Source organism: Paramormyrops kingsleyae, chromosome 7 (genome assembly GCF_048594095.1).
Source record: "Paramormyrops kingsleyae isolate MSU_618 chromosome 7, PKINGS_0.4, whole genome shotgun sequence".
Classification (NCBI taxonomy): Eukaryota; Metazoa; Chordata; class Actinopteri; order Osteoglossiformes; family Mormyridae; genus Paramormyrops; species Paramormyrops kingsleyae.
Genome location: NC_132803.1, coordinates 16,765,781 through 16,786,702, shown reverse-complemented (window position 1 = coordinate 16,786,702; position 20,922 = coordinate 16,765,781). Strand labels below are relative to the sequence as shown.

Below are 20,922 nucleotides of genomic sequence, written 5' to 3'. Positions count from 1 at the left end.
ATTTGATCTTCACAATCCACAACCAATGAAAAAACTGATACAACAGGAAATTGCAGATTGTTAGCAGAGACTGTAAAGATTTACCTGCTTTAATTGCTTTCAGTATTTAGCTGTTACTGCCATTTAGTGTAACTTTCTTCACCTGTACTTGTGTTTCAGGTTCAGCATAAATAAAATCATTTTACAAAACATGCAATACAGTAAGTTCAGACAGTAGAAGTTGTAAAATGTATTGGAGGTGGCAATAATATGTGTAAAAGCACTTTGTCGTGTAAAAAAAAAAAACAAAAAAAACGAATCATACAACTGTAGTTTTCCTTAAACATAATTTTCGCAGGTGTCATATGCTGCCCTCTGTAGGAGACCAGACGCTTTTCTCTCCAGAACCAAATGTTCAACCCCGCCCCCCCCCCCTCCACCACCCAAGAAAAACTCCCAGTATTTTTCCATCTGATAACTTTAGAAGGTTAATCTGCATGACATTGCCCAGTCAGAAACAAAGGATTTATTTTCTTTCATCATTTCATTTGTTTTTAGACTGCATGGCTTTAGGCTATCTGTTTAATGCAAGCGTGCAGGCCAGCAGATTGAGTCTGATAAAGAGACATTATGCACCCATAATTCATCGTTACACCGGAAACGTTTATCAGATTTGCATTTTGTCTTAAAAAAGTGTTGGATTATACCACAGAAACAATAGTAATAAAAAAAGACAAGTTGGAGGTGAATTAAACACAAAACACTACATTCGGTTGTAATTTTATATTGGTATATTATATATTTTATATATAACATTTATCACAGGCACATTGAGTTATAAAGTGAAGACAGACATAGCAGAGATAAAATTTACAATTCATTCATTCATTTATATATACATTTTTTTAAAATTTCTTTTCTGACAACGATGACATACAAACTGGAGATTACAGCTCCAAATGTGTTGGAATTTTACAGATGTTACAAGGCAGCACGTAGAGAGATTTCTGTGTAAAGAAGCAAGAACCAGCTTGCTAAATATACATAACATATATATTCAGTTTCTGTAGACCTATACTTCAACTCCATGCTTGTAAGAGCCTGAAAACAGAAACAAGAACAACACAGCAATCTCCTACGGCAGTGTTTCCCAACCCTGTCCTCTGGGCCCCTAAACAGGCCACGTTTTTGCTCCCTTGAGCAAAAACATGAACCGGTTGGAGGTCTCCGAGGACCGGGTTGGGAAACTGTCCTACGGGACAGTGACTGATTGTATTGACTCCATTTATAACCACAGAATTACTTTTGCTAAAACTGACAGAGTCATTTGACTGACATATTGGCTACTGTTGTGTCTTTCCTTATGAGCATAGAAAAGATTCTTCATTTGCAATTTAAAACATCCTTCATACTGACTTCACAGACAAGCCCAAAGTTCTCCATAGGCTACATGCATTGTGGACAGCACAGTTTAGGAAACGGTTGATCGCAAATAGCCACAAGGGACTTTTAAGCACTGTGCAATAAGAGGTATTTGTTGTGGCCAGAAGACCCACAGACTATCCTCATTAAAAACATGGGCAAGTATAAAAGGAGAGAAATAAGGAGGCAGCTGAATGCTCACCATGGAAATTTCAAAATAAAAGACTATATATGGACATAATTATACTTCTCTTAGATACAAGTACATAGAAAATGTGATTTTCCCATCAGTAACCAAAAAATCTAGCCCTTCCAAAGGTGGTCTTTAATTGGATAAGGCAACAATTTTTTTTTACATCATTGCATTCAGTCAAAGAAGGCAAGCACCGGAAGTTCAGTAGACATTTTTTGTTGTTAAAAAAAGAGGGGAAGTAACCCCCTCACAAGTTAACTTGCTAAAAATGTTTAGCAGGACACAAAAAGGTTACTGCACAAATAGTTATAAAAAGCAATCACTTTCTCAGTGGCTTTCAAAGACATATTCAGCTGAAAGCAATTGTTTATTGCCCTTGATTACAAATGTCACTAAATCTGAAACTAACTGTGGGCAGGGAGGCAAATGATGTTTGCGCAACTCTATACACTCAGCACTTGTTGTCTTAAGACTCCATTTGGCAGTGCTACAAGATTTTGATATGTATAAGGCTGAGTTACAATGGAATACAGAAACTATTGTACTAACGGAAATAAGGAGGTACTCCTATTTAATAATCCATGCATGTTTTCCCAACTAATAGTTCCATCTTTATAATGTGCTGCAAAGAAATATTCGGTAAATCTACTTTTTTATTGTTTGTATGTTATTTTGCTTTTATATTTAGTTTTTTAATGGAGTAAGTATACAATAAATTAGTTACATTTGTTTATTTCATTGCAGGTACAGTACTAACTTAGTGATTTTAATTGTAGTGTATTAGTGATTAAAGACTGTATACTAAATTCCGTTAAAATTATATTCCTTGAATGCTTAAATCTGCACTGTGTAGCCTGTTATGGTGCTGCTCGTCCCCCACTGAAACAAACGATTTGGTTCCTAATGAGCCGATGTCTAAAAGGCTACTGACTGTGGTTTCTCACAGAGCAGTACGTGCTTTACATGGGACTCTAGACTGATGGACATAACTCCATAGTTCTTTACACACACTTATAAGCATACAGTATCTTACTTATAAGCATAAATGAAGATAGGTTTACATTTTGGCAGGGAGAAACTGAAGAATCGGATAACATTTTTCCAAATCAAGGCTGCATTTGATTCCAATTCAAAACAGTTTGGAAGAATTAACGGAAATAAGAAACAGTTTGTATTAATGGCGCACATGACATTAAATAACAAAACAATTACAGAAACATTTTGCCCATGTCTGTGATGACTTTGGAAGACATGCTAAATGTCAAATAGCTTTGGAAAGTTTCAAATGTCGAAAAAAATCTAATCACAAGTCTGCAGCATTTCCCTTAAACATCCAATTAGCATAGTATTCATGATAGGCACAAAGTGTTCTTATACTGTGCTACAAAGTATACAATATAAGCAAAAGGAGAAAAAAGGTAATATTTTCATTATTATATATTTGTAAAAAGAGGCACTAATGTCTTGTTGTACAAACAAATAACAGCAGGTTTATAAGTGCCACAGATGCATTTGTCTATCCATCTAGCCATATTCCTGGACAGGGTTTCGGATGTACTTGTTTCATGTCTAAACATTATCAATTTGTGAAAGCTTATCTTTGAATCATTGCACATGATTAAGAAAATATGTGGTATAAATCATATTTTGATATATTCTCTCGGCTGCCAGGGGAACATTCCACCACCCGAGTCAATATGTCGTCATTAAAGACCACGGTGGAAACACCGGAAGGTGAAAATGAACCCCTTCTCTTCATTTCATCTGCCAATATTTCATCTGTTAATTATCATTTATTATCACTGTGAGAGCTGCAATCGCATTAATGCAGTAAATAAGTCTGAAATACAGGAAAGATTGTTAGTGCAGATTTATAGTTTTAGCAGTCTGATATACTGCATCTATTCTACACATATTGTTATCTATGCATATGTCTCTACAGTTCAGACTTTATAAAAGTCTGAATAAATCAAAGTGTTATAATATAAATGTTATAATTTCCTGATAGCCCAAGTTCATTCTTTTTAACAGTGTTGAAGATTCAGTGCTAATTTTCATGTAGTAAAAATATTTCTTGAAAAAGGTGCATTTCATTTTATGCCAAGATGGTCCAACAATGTCAAGAAAAAAGGCATTACAAAAACCTTCAGATTTGCTCTATAAATAGGACAAAAAGACCAATTAATAAAATGCTGAAAATACATTTTCAATAATTAAATTGTGCTTCTTGGGACGAGCTATTCTTCAGCATCAGCAATCTGCCATATACCGTCCTAAAATTAAATATAAAGTATATTAAATTCAGATCATCATGCCAAATAATATTTGGTAAACTTAAAAAAACACTTTATTCAGTTAGCACACACTATTGCAATTACATTACATATATGCTATTGAGTTCTTTTGTCTAAAGCGACATATAAGTGAGGCAATTAGCACATTAAAAGTATAATTAAGAATAATATCCTGGCCAAAATGTGAAATGTCAGACATACTGGAAGGGCATGCAGTGCAAAGCTGTATGGTGACACCATTTTGAAGTGTTTCACATATTATTCCTATTAAAGTTACACCAAAAAGGAATCCAGATCTTACCTGTAGCAAATCTCTTTTTAGTTAGCGAAAGTCTGTAGCCTGTTCCAACAAGCTCTAAATCGACTCCAGAAAGAGTGCCCCCTTCACTCAGAAACTGCACTGCAAGGGTGGCAGGATTAGATGGTCCTTCCGAGAGGTCAAATTTGGCCCTGAGGGATCCTGAACCTAGACACAAACAAAAGCTCCCTTATTAATGTCAATTCACATACATGACGTTTTTAAGTAAATGAAAGGAACCTTAAACATTACATTAAGCAGTTAAAGGAATTCAACATTCTTCAGTTTAATCTTGTATTCATCAAACTTGCAACACATTGGTAATTAAAATGTGTCACTAGAACAATGAGCTATCCTTGGATTTCTCATACTAGAATTTATATATATATATATATATATATATATATATATATTTACCTTCATTCTCTGACTTCTCTGAGATGTCATTTAACTTCCATAAGGATTTGCTTTGCTCTGCATTCCTGTTGTAGAACACATATATTTACATTTAGCATAATATATTTACATCTTTCAAAATTAAAATACTTTATTAATCTTTAGTAATTATTAGCAAATAAGGTGATTTTTACTTTACTCAATTTTACTCAAACACATTTGAAAGGTTGACATTTAAACCATTTTGAAGCTTGAGATCCAAATTGAGATCCACTGACAGATTATTGATAAAAAAGGGAGATTTATAGACAGCGCTGACTTGTTATGGAGGCTGAAACTGCTGTTCCACATTGGCCAGTTTTTGTCATAGTACTATTGCAACCTCTGATACACACAAGCATCGCGTGATGGGCACTTGCTGGTTTGTTCTGTTGTTATAGTTTTAATTATCAATTCTTGTGATAACTCCGTAAAGTTTATCATGGACACAATTGCATCCAGTCATGATAAATTCATACAGCCGATACAAATTTGCTGATTGCTTACAAAGTAATAAACCATTTGTGTTAAACACCTACCAAATGGCGACAGGAAGGGACTGCATGTTGGTCACTCCTCCGTCCACAGGTACCAGCACCTGGACGTTGGTTAGGGGGCTTGGACTAAGCATGGACTCTGGGTTGTATTTGTAATCAACTCGTAGGTCTGTGCTGGTGGGACTGCATTTCCAGTACACAGCCAGATTTAGTGGAGTGGATTGGATTCCATTTGAGACAACCTACATAATGACAAGATAAACCTCATACAAAAGCGGTTTTCACAAAGACTCTCACTACCGTACAGAAATGGAAACCAGATACCATTTACAATATACATTGACTGTGTATACAATAATCAGGTGTGCTGTAAGCTAGGACCTAACCAGAGAAAAGTGGCCGTAAAATCAGACACAAACCCAAGAAAACATTGGTCCACTAAATGACACTCGACACACACAAACAGTGTGGTAGCCCAAATTTGCACCAATCATGACCATTTAATCAAGTAAAACTGAAGCAATGATTCCTGTCATCTCCAATCAGATTTTGTATAGGTTTAGCAGAAGTATGAATCGTTTCTCTGCATGTTTTTGTAAATAAATCATTGGCAAGGGACGTTAACTGTAGCCGTAGCATGAAGAAAACCAGCATACAGTATTTGTGTAATTTTCCCCCAAAAAAAAAAACAAAACATCCAACATAGTACAAACAAGAGTAATTCAAAAGTGGTATACAGGTTATGGAAGTGACTGACCTGGTATTTTAAGATGTCCACATTATAGTAGGAGGCAGCAGGGTTTTGCTCTGACAATTTCCTGAGGTAGGCAGTGAGACTTTGCATGTTCAGCCAGAAATCCTTAGAGCCGGAGTTACTTTGTGAGGGATCACTGGATTTTAAAAATATTTACAAAGATAAAACTGTGTCACTTTATGGATCAAGGAGCTTTGCAGCGGGGCAGGGGGGTCATTCATTTAAACATGCTGGGAAAAGAAAAATAAATCCAGAAAAGATACTTTCCACTGCACAATGATCTACAGTCACAAGACATAAAGAGATTGTTATAACGTGTATTGTTGGTTTATCAAAATGCTGCTCTTTTTAAACAAGATTTTTTGTTATGAAACATGAGTATAGCAACCAGATATGCTGCTAAATGGCAAGTTTCACAAGCAGTGCAAGCCGACCAAATAAGAAACACAGACACACAATCGTGGAAGTGAAGAAGAAGCAAATGTGTTGCCTAATGGGAGGGTTTCCTGAATTTCATCTCTGTTGTTTCACTTTATTGTGTTAGTTCCAGAGCAGCATGAAGTGATGGTGAAGATTATATTTTATTTTACGTTGGTACCAGAAATGTGCTTTTTGTTTTTTTTTCCCTCTCATAATAAAGCTGGTCCATAAAACAAAAATAATCTTTGTCTTTTTCCACATGTACATCATAAGCAATCATTGTTTGATGTCAAAGTATGTCAATGGTAAAGGCCAGATTTGAACATAAAATGTGAAAAATATAACTTTCATGGGATGTTTTCTAGGAATACTGGTGTTCAACTTTGATATCCAAAGTGGGATGTATCAGTACTGTGTAAGTATTTCAACAGGCAATTTCTGAATTCATGTTATACATAAATGAGTAACAGCTTGGTTAAATGTTTTTTAAAAAATACATATCTTTAAAATAAATACAGCTTAGTCTAGCTCTATGTAAAAACTTATATAGAAACCTGTAGAGGATCTGCTGATTAGGCAAGATCTGCTCTAGCTTGACGGTGTTCTTCAGCTTAAAGCTCAAGACTGCAGGAGAAGGGTTGCTGGTGAAGATTTTCATGATTCCACTTGGGAAGGAGAGAGTCACATCTCCTGTGATTTTCACAATGCACCTTAAGAGAAGAAATCAAAAATAAAAATGTAAGTACCCTTCAATGTGCCTATCACCGAAAACCTAAACAAGAATGCTTTCACAATATCTGAAACACAGCGAAACATGCCAAATTCACACATCTTTTATCAAAATTGAAACTGCAGGAAGTATTACTGCTCGGCGTACAGATTTATAGTACTGGACAAATTACCAGATATGTATTTGCTCTCAGAACTGAGAAAAGTGAGTAGAGTATAATTATATGCTTATTTTAAAATAATAAAATGTAAATATCTACATATAAAGCAAGCAAGTCAGCAAAGCTTTGGACATGTCTCTGTGCACACGTGAACTGGTAGCTTTTAAAACAAGATCGTACAGTATTCCATTATGCAATTCCCAGTAAAACAATTTTATATTAAATCAACTTGACTAATAAATGCTTGTGTGTTTTATTGCACATGTTTCTCAGTTCCCAAAGAGAGTTATTGAATTTGAAAGAATGTCATCAAGGGAAGAATGTCAACGTTTCCATGTGCTGTACAGAAGACCCTCAAAGCACCCGCTTCTCAAATCAGGACAACATGCAATAGATTGAGCACAGACTGTGTCATATGACTGCGGCAATAACTTCCCAGCACAGAGGTGAAAGCCTCACTTAAAGGCACTTAAAGGTACAGTAAAGCCTCACTTAAAGGTACAGTAAAGCCTCATTTAAAGGCAGCGAAACACCAGGTTAGAACCTAATGGTCTGAAACTTCCTTTTCAGCAGCTTGTACTCAGAATCACGAGAAGTCACGTGAAACTAACTTTGTTGGGTCGGCGCCTTTGAAGTAGGCATTAACGGATTCTGTAAAGGCCACAGCGACAGGTATCGAGTCCTGGGAGGCCAAAGTGACTGGACTAGGGCCTCGAGAGGTTCCTATTAGGAGAGGAGAGGGACAAAAAAATGTAAATAAAGTTTATGTATTATAGACATGTCATAGCATATACTTTCGGCTATTCTGCTTAGAATTTAACTAATGTATTTGGACTTAACAGTAAAGATTCCTGGAACAATATTTCCAACTGTAACAACTGTAACTTATGTGAAAAAAAGGAAGAATAGAGAGGCAATAATTACACTGTTAATAACAGCAGATAATAAAAATGCAAACAGTAGTTATTTCATGCATTAGACAAAGTATTACTATTTAGTGCATAGAAGAGCACTTTGATTCAATTATATCACAGCGCAAAAAAGTAAAAATATTTTTAGAAGTTGTTATATGACACATCAAATTTGCTCCATAGTGACATAACATGCTGTATGTGTAGAGTTAGGCTACATCTGAAGAAGCACTATAAAATTTGTAAAAACACTGTATTTGTCTTTCCATTACCAACAACCTGTTCTGCATAAATAGCAGAGAAGTGTAGTAAATTAAGCTATATTCACATTAATATAATGTCATTTCATAAACTCCAATATTGTGTCTTGTTACAGAGAAGAAAACAATTTGGACTTGTTTTTTCAGAGCAAACTGAAGATGTTTCTTGGCTTTTATATAAAAAGAAATTAATTTCTTTCCAAACATAATTGTGTTTAAGGGGAAAAACAGAGACTGAGCACAGCAAAGCCATGACCTGCAGGCTGTGTTAGTAAGACGACACACAGCGGGTGGCCAGTCCACCGTCACTCTACCTGAAGGCGCGTCACACCGCTTTTCAAAGCTGGGCAGTTTCCCAATGAACACATCCTCATCTTTCACATTGAAACAGGGGCCAAATTAAGGAAATTAAGACATCGTCAAGCAGGCCACTTGGGCAATAGGACACACAGTTTGGTGGCAAAGATTTTCAGTCTCAAATCAGATGGATTCTGCCTATAATGAGCGTCAGCCAAAGGGATTTTTCAGTCCCATGAGGAGGGTTACATGATAAGATCACATTTATTTTGTAAACTGAATGAAAATGGTACGTAAAGTAAGTGGACATACATTGTGAATAACAGTTCAACATAAAAATATTGATAATTACACCACACCCACTACCAATTCTTTTTGATGTCTTGTACTTGAATTAGCATATGCATATAGATAGCTTTCATAGATGTAATCTTGTAAACAAACTAATTATCATGTCATGCAATTAACTGAAGATGTACAAGTCGTTATTACACATTACAATGCTCTCAGTTTAATCTGGTTTATAGAGCTAAAAGTGGCATTGTCTCCTTTTGAAAATCTTGTTTGCTGGTTACTATGCAGCATTTGTAAGCAGGAGGGTTACTACTGATTTCCATGTTTTATTCAAATGCTACTGGGTAATAAACATAACGGCACAGGTCTGATTTAACACCGGCTCAGAGTTACATCAAGTCTTTCATAATAAGGGACTGATTTAAGGGAAATTCCACTGTAATACCAAAAGCTCTTTTGTCATTGGTCATAACTGACAATTACAAATAATCTACACAGCATTAAATGTAATTAATTACATATTTTACAGCAGATGTTTTCTTCTAAAGTGACGTATAATTGGGAAAGCAGGGTCAGATAGCCCCCTGGGGCAATAGGGTGATAAAAAGGGCTACAGTGTCCCAGGGGTTTGAACCAATGACCTTCAACTCACAGGCACAGTGACTCACACACCACCATATATCATTCACTGAGACAGGTTTCTATTTTTAAAGATGCTTTAAAGATTGATGAGATATCCCTTTCCTGGTTATAAACATCTTTTAGTCATTTACGAGACTCTATTAACCTAGACTTACGCGTATTTAAATAAAGCTCACATGTAAAACACCAGGTCAAGATATTCATGATTACAGCCCATTCGATTTTTTGCATTCTCATACATTACGACATGGTTAAGTGTTGCAGAGTAGGTGTTCACAAAGGCATGGTTGTTTTCATAATAATAATGTAGCAGCCGATGGTTGAAACAGCTAGACCGCAGCGTGAAGATCACGGCCGAATGGACGCACAGATGATGTTCATGTGACTTGACACTCACCTACTGTTGGGGTGTTCCCGGCACTCAGAGAGGTGTTGGAGGACAAGGAGGAGGAGCTTTCAGCCCGGGCCAGGGGGGCAGTCGGAGGAGGGCTTGCATTGGAGATCTTTGGAGGGCTAAAAGGTCTGACCTGTTAGTGGAGAATACAAAGATGATCCCTCCATTAAGAGAGCACCAAGGACTCCCCCTTTAAACCACAATGTGTGTAACATGTGCCCTTGCACAGTTCTGCTTGAGAAAATTACAATTTCATTGATGCCTGCGAGTTTGCCTGTGGGAAGCTTTGGTCTGGAGGATGGTCGTGGTGGAGGCACTAAGGTGCCTGGAGCTAATGGCGTGGTGGGTCTGGCATGAAGAGGCAGCGCTGCAAGCAAACAAACAAGGGATGAATACATGGAGGGCTCATGAATGAGCAATACGCAAAGGGTGAGGTCAAGTCACCCACCAGCACACAATACTTCTGTAGTTTGAAATAAATCAGTTAACATGTAAAGGCTCTGCAACTCTAAACAATCTACAATAAAAGTGTTACGAGGACGACCTCCAGACATTCAACACTACTTTGGCAGGCTCCAGTCCACTGAAAATATGAAAGCACAGCAAACAAAACAACTCAAAAAATGCAAAGAAAATAACACACACACACACACACACAACAAAAATCCACAAAACTACAAACTAAAAAGCAAAATGTAAAAATAAACAATGACATTCTAAAAAAGTAATAAAAATTAGATTAGCAAGGTACTGACATATACAGTATCAAAAATATTGTAAAACAATAAGAGTAGTAACAAAATAACTAGTCTTAAAGTTTATGAAGATGCAAAACCAAAACAAAGCCATCAATACCATGCTCAGCCATACACAACATGCTTCTCGTTACCATGGTGCATTTGGATGGCGGAGGGTGTGAAGGTTTCATCTCCCGAATTTGGAGAGAGCTTTACGGTGCTCTGGGGCTCCTCAAAAAGGGAACCGGAGCCACCCATAATGCTATTGTAAGGGTCGCTCGGGTCATCCGAGAAGAACTTGATGGACTTTGCTTGTGTCCGCAGCGGCAGTCTGGTTGGGTCCCTCGTGGTGGAGCTTGACCGCCTGCAGGGTGCGAATTCATCATCGAAAGCTATCCACTGGCTCTGGGACCAGGAGACGGAGGAAAAGATGTCCATGCTCTCGGGTGCCATCTGAGCAGGGTCCCCCATGTCAGGCTGGACGGGGGAGGGGCTTTTAGTGTGTACTAGTGGGTTTAGTCCCAGAAGAGTTTGGTTTAAAGGCCAAGGTGAAGGACTGGAAGCGGCTGAGAAAGGTGGGCCTTCTTTATGTAAGATTTTCTTGGCTAGAGAAGGGGATGGAAGTCCAGAGCAGTACAGTGTGAAAAGACATCAGATGAGGTAAACACACCAGAAACGACAAACATGCATTGAGTATAACCATGTGTATATTCCTCAGAATGCTGTACACTAAGGGCAAACAGGCTAGTGGAAAATCAACCAAAAAGGCTAACGGTCTGAGGATGATGTCAGCATATTCATTTAATTTAAGCAGAAAAAAGGTGGGGGGGGGGGGGGGGAATACACACAATCAAAACAAAGTTAAAATAAAACTAAACAAACAAACAAACAAATAAATAAATACAAACAAAAGTTTCTTGATCATTACCCAGAACAGGATCACAACATCTATTGTTAATTTTAAAATAATAAATAAAACCCCCTTGTAGCGCAATGTTTTAATTGAGGAAATCTATGTATGGTGAAAGGAGGACTCAAAGGAAATTCAAAGTGGTTTTATAATAAAAAATCTAACAGCCAAAACAACATTTACAAATGTAGTTACCATGCACTCTTCTTCACTACAATAAAAAAAAAATTGAAGTCTGAAAATAGCTTTTATTATTCACATGGGAAAACAATTTTTTTGCAAACAACTCTGCAAAATATATACATTTCAAGGAGAACAGAAAAGTATAAGTGCAGTGGATGAGCTATAAGCATGATGAAACAGAAATTTTCACCGTAGGAGATTTTGTAAACAAGCATGAGAAAATAAGTCAGTTTGCAATGGTTCAATTGTATGCATTGAATAATTGTGAGAAAAATATAGAGATTAAATAAGTATTAATAAGTAATAAATAAGTATTATTAATAAGATAATTTGGTAGGCAATGTGGTTTAAGTGCATCTGCCATCATCATCATCATCATCATTATCATTATTATTATTATTATTGAGCATTAACAATTATTGCTTGATATTCCCTGTTGCTTTACCTGGATCACTAGTAGGACAAACTTCACACTCTTTAATTTGGAAAGAAGACGGAATAATAAAAAGGAATCCAGTTAAAAGAGTGCAAGGAGGATGTTAATGCTTTGTAACACACAAGAAAATACAAACCTAAGACAGCAGCCCCCCTTTCAATAAACCAAACTGTGGGAATTATCATTGGCAGTTCCTGCAGTAACACAAATTATTATTTTCCTCAAACACTATACTATGAATATTTACACAGCATTCTGACGGTGCTTAATTTTTGAATTTGAATTTTGAATTTGGTGATCAGTGGTCATACCACAGCACACAATGCGCAATTGTATTTCTCTTACTGGCAGTATATAGTTTTTACATTAAATGTCCATTAATTATGGATTCAGACTAAGCCTAGCCATGGTTACTGCCAATATAATTGCCCTTAAACAAGTGTTCAATATTTCTACTTAAACAGGAACCAAAGAGCAAGAGAGCACTCACACTATAGTACTCACATCTGTAGACTGCCATATGCATACTAAACACAACTGAAAGAGTGGTTTCTCATATTTAAGCATTGGCAGAATTAAACAATGAATAAAAATGTTATACATTTAATGCTGAAAACTGCCAGTGTTTTAAACTGTATATGAAAATGTTTAAAAATGTATGCGAAAGCACATATACTGTACAGGTATCCATCGACCTGCATCCTATTGAGTAACCTCCAGTCATATGTACATCCAAGGCTCCAGAAGAGCTTTAATAAAATTGACCATGCTTGTGGCAAGCGGCAAGAACCAAAACAAACCTATTGTGCTGCTAGTTGCATAATGCACAGTACATATCTGACTTAAAATACTATACATACTATATATATGTACCGAAATTATAAATAGATATGTACTTTTTATTGTTTTTGTGTTAATGTGCTTTTTCTTATTTACTGTTACTAAGAAAAAAATCACACATGTACTTCATTGTGCATCATGTTGTACAGTGTATTTGACCTTTCCCCTATAATTATCAAGACACATACAGATTTACTTATGTCCTCCCTTCTGGAACGTAACCTGGATGCAAGTCAATGGATACCTGTGCAACTGAAAGAGGCTAGTAATTCTGGAATGCAACAGTCCTGTAGAATCTTAACGGGTATGTACAAGACAAGGTATTTGGTGTGTCAGGTTTACAAGACACCTTCTTAGTGACCTCAGAGACAGAGGAGTCATTGCCAGACAAGCAAAACATTTCATAAAGCGAGCAGGGGAACTCAAAGGAGTGCAGTATGACTGCTAGTTTTAATTGGCCAAAAACACGCGCGCGCACGCACACACGCACACACATTTGGACACAAGACATTAATAAATGTAGTTTTACGGTTAATAAAATAATAGTTTACATTTTGTTCACGTTTTCCTTTGCTTACAAATCATCCAGGAGTACAAAGCTGAAAATATCTACAAAGCCACGGCGAGACTGTTGGCGGTGGGCAGGAGTTACCTGTGGACGAGGACACCGAGGTGGCTGCCAGGGGGGGGCCGAAGGGGTCCAGGGAGAGCAGGTCACTGCTGACTGGTCTGCTGCTGCAGAAACATGAAATCTCATTGGCATGCAAGTCAAACCGCTTGCGTCTCATCTTTATAAAGCATACAGACAATTAATCTCAAACTGATTACAGTATAACTGGACAAGATCAGTAGAAGTACAAACCAATGAATTATTTTAATTGGCTTCTGCTGAATAATGGTCTTATTTCAATACTAAATCTACACTGAAGTAAAGAGATTACTTGATTTGTACCCATATAAATTAATTTGAAACATGTTAAGGCAAACTCTTAGGTAAATTATGTTAGCATGATTTTATGCAAACAACAAGAAGCATCTCAGTAGTGATGCCCTGGCTCACATTTGCACTGCTCCACACACAGAAAGTTAATTTTCTATAAAAATACAGCTGGATCTAATGGTATTTAAATTCAACCTCAAGGGTGTATCTCTACTGCTCTTTTTCCAGAAGAACCATACTAATTTTATATGACAGCTTCTACAGTTTATAAAAGAGTGATGCTGGGAAACAGATGAGACAACTTACAAAAAGGTAAAAATGAGCCAGATCACCAAATCAATACACTACAGGCATACAAGCAATAAATGTCTATATCAACACGCAACATATATGCATTTATAACAGTCACTGTCAATAATACGAAGTGCTCAGCATGAGACCTTATAACAATCCCTGATGTTACAGAGTATCCTGGTTTACCAGATAAGGTTTTAGAGAAATCTGAATAAGGCCAATGGAGTCGGCTATTTGTGCTGGACTGCAAAATGACAACTGTGACAGATTTGAGCTTATTAACATGGATGAATCTTCTTGCAGAGTCATACCCTCTCAGTGACTTACTCATTGCAAGACGCCTGCACCCGGGATTTTGCCAGCTCATCACCTATATCAGACAGAACGCAACATGTAAATGGCAATGCATGTTTGACTAGCATGTTCCAGTCCAAATAATGTGTGTTTTTTTTTTTAACAGGAATACACGATTTACATAGTGAGAACATAGCCGCACCACCAAAAAGGATGGAGAAAACGAAATATTTCTTTTAACAGGATGATAAAGGAGAAGCCAGCTGGACTTCATTGATGAATGGAACAAGAAACGTCTGTGAAGATCTGGAATAGCAGGCCACACATTTTTCTCTAGCACTGGTGCCAATTCAAGACAATAAAACAGAGAAACATATGGCTGTCTGTCTAAAACAATGGAAAAATTATTTATCTGCAACATGCCAGTTTTACTGCATTTACCCAGTGCCAGAGTTTTAGCTGAAGGGAGACTGAAAAATGTTTCCAAAAGTTTCCATCAGCAAGATGCGTTGTGTCATCCGAGCAAAGCTGTGAGGACATTAAACAGGATCCTACCATCTACCATTAGCAAATCCTATCTGAGGCTTTTCGCAAATGATACAAAATGTATTTGGCAAATTGGAAGTTCTTAAGAACTGTAAGTCGCTGCGCCATTTTGGGCTCAGAAATGATGGGAAACATTAAAAAGAGCTGGTGGCTAAAAACTTGTCATATCTTGAAAGAATGAGGATAAATACAGTTTTTGCCATTGTCACTTTTGGAAACCTTTCCTACTACAAAGTAGGAAGTACAAAGGTTGCAGTCAAAAGGTTTCAGTTAACCGATTTGTTTCTGCATGAGATTTCATTTTCTGCATGAAAAATAAAGTCTAGAGGGAGACAAAGAAGTAGGAACGTCTGATGACACCCCCAGTGGAGCAGGTAAAGGAAAGGGTATGTCCAAAATGTTCTTTAAAAATCTTAATGTAAGTATTATAATGTAAGCAATGTGCATCCTCAAATAGTGTATTAAACTCGGGGTGAATATTTTTTGTCTGCACAGAACAGAATTTCTGATTTAAGTGGAATATATATTATATATTATTACTATGAACATAATATATATACAAACAAGGGCAGTTGAAAATAGTAAATAACAACGGTGTCAAAATTCCAATTGCCAGAATGTTGCAGAGTAATGAAAATTAGTTTATCAAAGTCTGTTAACTTGCCAGCTCTGCCTACACACTTTAGTTTTAGAAAGAGCAAAATTATCTGTTGTGACCTGTTACCCAATAACCCCACGACAGACGGTACTGAGGCTACCATAATGAGCTACAATACACACAAACAAATTTGCAAAGGATTGCAGAATGACACTGCATCACTTATGAGCAAGATAGCAACAGATAAAATAAAATATTTGCGTCATAATAAACTTTCTCTAGCCTCCATACTCCATAAGCTGTATGCATGCAATGTTAATCACGTTTGCCTTGTTTTGCTGCAACAGACAATCATTCCCATTGCTGAACTAATCTTAAACTAATACTGGGGAGCTGTGGAAGGCACAGAGAACAAGGAAGGCATATGTGTTTAATATTTCCTCTATGTTAATGTTTAATGTCTTGTTAGGAAGAGGCCTTAAATTGGCCCATCGTAGGAAGCACAGAGCAGGAGGGCTGGGGTACACCCTGCACACATACACACACACACACACACACACACACACACACACACACATGTAGGGTATACATATCCTTATGGGGACCGTTCATTCATTTCAATGGGAAAAATGCTAACGCTAACTATGACAACCTTAACCCCTACCCTGCCCTAACCATAACCATAAGTAACCTAACAAAATACATGAGTTTTTGCATTTTTAGTTTTTTCATAGCAGTCATCGATTTTTATAAAATAGAAAAAAAATGGATATTTATCACGTTATGGGGACATTATGTCCCCATAAGGATAGGTAAACCCGCTCGCACACACACACACACACGCACACGCACCCCACAGGACTGCATGTCTTTGGAAGTGACCCAGAGAACAAGCAAACTCTACATTACTCTACAATACTGTATAACCACTTTAAACATTTGATTAGGCATCTTTTTATGAGATCAATTGTTTTGTGTTTCACGGATTATTACTAGTTTTGCCTGTACCGTGCAGTTATGATGGCAGTGGAGGTTTTAATGTGGAAGTTACTAGGGAAGACCTGTTAGCAGGTGAAGATTACAAGGAAATGTTCCAGTAACATGCACCCCTGCTCTGTTGCACAAATCCATCGGAAAAAACCAGCTGCAGTCTAGCTACTTACCTGAAACCTGCGACTCATTGTCTATTAATGCTTGTGAATACAGTCCTGAAAGTCCTAGGTTATTGAAATTGATTCTGAGTATGTTCCACTCTTATAGGCTTGCACCATGTTACCGTGCATATATTTAATAAAAAAAATAAACGAACTAATTATCAAAATATTTGCAAATGAAAACATTGCACTTAAGCCTTCGTCAGAAAGTTGTCATGAAACTTAAATCAGATTTTTAAAATACATTCTTATGGCACTTAAAATAATTCCTAAAAGACTCTCACAAAAGGTATGTGCGACTACTTTATCATAAAACTTGAATTATCGTTAAAAGTTTATTTTTCAAAATAAATACAAAGTCATACTCTTGATGTAAGATAAATTCCGGACTTTATGCTTACAGAACACAATAAAAGCCTGAAAAAGGACAAAATAAGCCATTCTTAAGCAAAACATATGTTTTTTTTTTTATCAAATTTTACATTAAAGATTTACTCACTAGATTGGTTTCTTCTCATCTGACTCTGGGGGGGAAAAAAAAGTTGAAATTAATCACGTGTCAATTCGCATGACAAACATCAAAACACAAAGCATTTCTTTAATAAATCAACAACACGGTGATCTTGGCAGATTCCAAACAACAGAAACTCATCGCAAAAAAAAAAAAGTAACAAGTTCAATATCTGTTAAAAGACAAAGCCTTCAGAGTCTACTCTCTCAAGAGGGTGTCTATAAAGATAAAGATACAAGGACTCAGAAATAGTTACAATAATACTGGTCATACTTTAAACATTAAGTAGAACACAGAGGGACCAAGGAACTGCAGACTTGTTGCCTGGCACATAATAATAAGCACAGAGAACACAAGGCCACTGCTCACTGAACTGCACCATACTCTACAGTGGCTGAGACACAGAGGTGCTCCTCAATAGCCTGGATTTGGATTTTAAGGTTCATGGGAGGTAGGAATGAATGCCATAACCATTAATTGGTCTCAGTTTTGTAGCAGAATCTACTCCACACCAGCCTGGCATTACTGCGGAGCTGAGCATGATATTGTGAGTTAGTGTTTGATTAAACCCATAAGAAAAAATAACTACAGTATGGCTACATAAAAGCATATATCTGAATACCCTTAGATATAGTTCATATTTGATAGACGCCAAATACAGTAACTTATATGAACAATTTTGAAAACTATATCACTATTCCCTTCGGGGAGGCAATTTCCTTAGGAGCGTTAGAATGACATTTATCTGAATACTTGGAAAATACATTCCAGACATTAAATCTAGAGTGAAAAATGCCACAAGACCAAAGACAGTATTTAACCTTGTACAACCATCAGTCATGATCACAGAAAACACTTCCATAACTAGCAATGACCAAGCTGTAAATCACTACAGACACAACACTGCACATGAGAAATGTACTCCTGTAGACTTGAATGGAAACTTTGTGCATCAATTTTAATAAGGCCTTTCAAAAAAGTATAGGAAATATAGTTAAACCGTTAAACCACTAGAGACCTATAAAGCTACAGTTGATCCCACAGGCACAGAGAGGCGAATGGGTTCAATTACTGTTTTCTGGCCACACACCCTATTTCCACTGTTATTTTAATAAATAATTCTGCATAGGGAAGTTGGAGAATATGTCTAAAAAAAAAATCATAGTAATTTACACCAGATGATCTAGCATTTGTCATCACCTACACTTCTAACTTGAATACATTTAACACATTTGTCAACATAAAGCTAAACAATTTTAGAAGAAAATCAGTTCTGGGTATCTCACAAATATCAAAATAAGTATAAAAGTCAAAGAAACGTGTATCAGAATGCCAAAAAATACTATGAATGAATGAAAAGCATAGATTTCAAATATTACATTAAAAACTGCCAAGCCGAAATAGAAGTATTACTGAAGCACATATGTATTACTGAAGCACACATGCATTGCTGAAGCTCACAAATTGCTTAATACAGCTACATGTAGTCTCATTTAAAATCAGCTATTTGGAGACTCTGGGGACTATTAAACACTGAATAAAAAAAGCTGAAAACTTAACTATGTGGTCAAAACAATACATGACTTAATTTATGTAGAACAGCCACAGCAGAGTAGAAATAGGTGTTCAGTCACTACTCTTTACATAATACATCGTTGTGATATTTCATGTTATAAACATGAAATATTTGCCAACTGCATAAACATCTGGAACCAATGTTTTGTGTTTAATACATAGAGAACATTCATCCTGCCTAATCCACTTAGCTATGTTGCAGCGCAGTAGGAAAGGCACCTACGAACGTTTCCTTTAGTGTTTAGTGTCACTTTATCAACTGTAGTCTTGAACTCCTTTCACTGTCCCAGAGAAACCTAATTAAAGCAGGATTCCGAAGCCTGCAAGGATGCGTTTACTCTCCCCTTCACACAAAGACTAGGAACATTTCACACTTTACTGCACGCCATGAAGTTACAACGAAATGGCTATACTGAGGTGTCCACACTAATCAAATTTGTGCAACGCCGATGGTTACATAGTACCATGATAAATACGTAGCTTATTTTCAAATTCGAATTAGCACCATAACAATTGCAACAATTACAACTACCTACTTCAATGAAATTCTGGATAATATCATCACTGTTGTTAAGTAGCTCAATCATCTCCACACTGAACATTATCTGCTTTGGTTGGTAATAACTGTGGTTAGCAGAAACCTGTTGATATTGCACATTTTTGGTACGTAACATATTATAAGACAATAAATTGAAACTTTCTGATCACCCAAAATAAGATCTGGGGGAGAATGCTATTTGTGCTCGCTTAATACTGTTCTGGAGATGTAAATAAGGAAAAGCAAGAAGTTTTTTTTTTCCCTCCACTCTGCATTTCACGATTAGTCAGCAAATTGTAATACTAATGCGAGGTAATAATTAGGTAATAGTTCACATTCTGGGCTTTGATTTACACAGGGAACAGGTCACAGTTGTTAATGGCCTATCCAATCTCAAAGACCACAGACACCTATCTTTTAGTTCCCGTTGCCACCTAGTGTTCCTTCTCCATAGTGCGCCAGACTGAAACCAGGAAGAAACCGTAAAGGGAGGGTGTTCATGCACCATGGTCAGACCAAGGGGACACGAACATAAACTGAATATAATCATGTGGCTCAAACAAGCAACAATCCATTACAGATGAGCTTGAGATATGCAGCTTAGAGCTCACTGCAGAAAGGGCAATGGAGTGAAGCCTGCCATTTAAGCACCATGTAACTGGGTCTTCCTGAAAGACCCCCAGCACTGAACAAACCAATGCTTCCTTACATGCTGGAAGATATGTGTCAGGAAACTTAAACGAGCTGTTAAATGTAATAACCAAAGACCATAAGAGCTTGATTTATTTAAAATGGAAAAAGTACTTATTACCACATTGCGTGTGTGTGTGTATATTATAATATGTATATATGACACTGGAATGGGATACGTGTCTCTCTCTCACACACACACAGACCATATGTATATATACACATCATTCATATATATATATATATATATATATATATATATAAAAAAACCAAACCTCTACATACCGATGCAGAGGGGGACAGTGTGATATTTCCAATGGAGGCCTTCAGCTCATCTATAGAAGAGCGTGTTTGATGGTTTCCATTGTTGGGCTGAACGGGTTTGATCGCTACGTGAAACTTCCTAGGCTCATCCTCATCATCGGAGTCACTCGATGAGTAAAAAGAATTCTCTTTGGCATGTTTTAAATGAATTAAGGAATTCTCTTTCTAGTTATTTATCAATAATTAAATCAACCGGTTTAATAATTATAAACACATACAGCATGCATGAACCAAAAGGTGAAAAATCCTAAGACTGGAATGATTTATAATTAAAATTGAATGCCTTCCCGAAGTGTAGGAATGGAATTATGATTATTGTTAATAATATATATTTTTTAAAAGTGATACACCAATTAATATAATGAAGTGGCT

At 36.7% G+C, this 20,922-nt stretch overlaps 1 protein-coding gene across 7 annotated transcripts in view; it reads right to left on the bottom strand.

The window, feature by feature from the left end:
• Positions 1–747: 747 nt before the first annotated feature.
• The window catches only part of fcho2 (FCH and mu domain containing endocytic adaptor 2), a 50,130-nt gene continuing 29,955 nt past the window's right edge, over positions 748–20,922 (bottom strand). For 2 of the 7 annotated variants that reach the window (XM_023822973.2, XM_023822978.2), the window contains exons 14-29: positions 20,512–20,687; positions 17,412–17,436; positions 14,648–14,690; positions 13,739–13,821; positions 12,256–12,285; positions 10,870–11,322; positions 10,229–10,347; positions 9,984–10,113; positions 8,668–8,727; positions 7,794–7,905; positions 6,847–7,002; positions 5,876–6,008; positions 5,161–5,360; positions 4,604–4,668; positions 4,190–4,354; positions 748–3,867 (exon numbers count right to left, since the gene is read on the bottom strand). In XM_023822973.2, coding sequence (XP_023678741.1) covers positions 3,845–3,867; positions 4,190–4,354; positions 4,604–4,668; positions 5,161–5,360; positions 5,876–6,008; positions 6,847–7,002; positions 7,794–7,905; positions 8,668–8,727; positions 9,984–10,113; positions 10,229–10,347; positions 10,870–11,322; positions 12,256–12,285; positions 13,739–13,821; positions 14,648–14,690; positions 17,412–17,436; positions 20,512–20,687 — 1,973 coding nt within the window. In that variant the 3' untranslated portion in view covers positions 748–3,844. The remainder of the gene's footprint in view (positions 3,868–4,189; positions 4,355–4,603; positions 4,669–5,160; positions 5,361–5,875; positions 6,009–6,846; positions 7,003–7,793; positions 7,906–8,667; positions 8,728–9,983; positions 10,114–10,228; positions 10,348–10,869; positions 11,323–12,255; positions 12,286–13,738; positions 13,822–14,647; positions 14,691–17,411; positions 17,437–20,511; positions 20,688–20,922) is intronic. The other 5 variants (XM_023822975.2, XM_023822976.2, XM_023822977.2 and 2 more) reach the window with 5 other exon arrangements.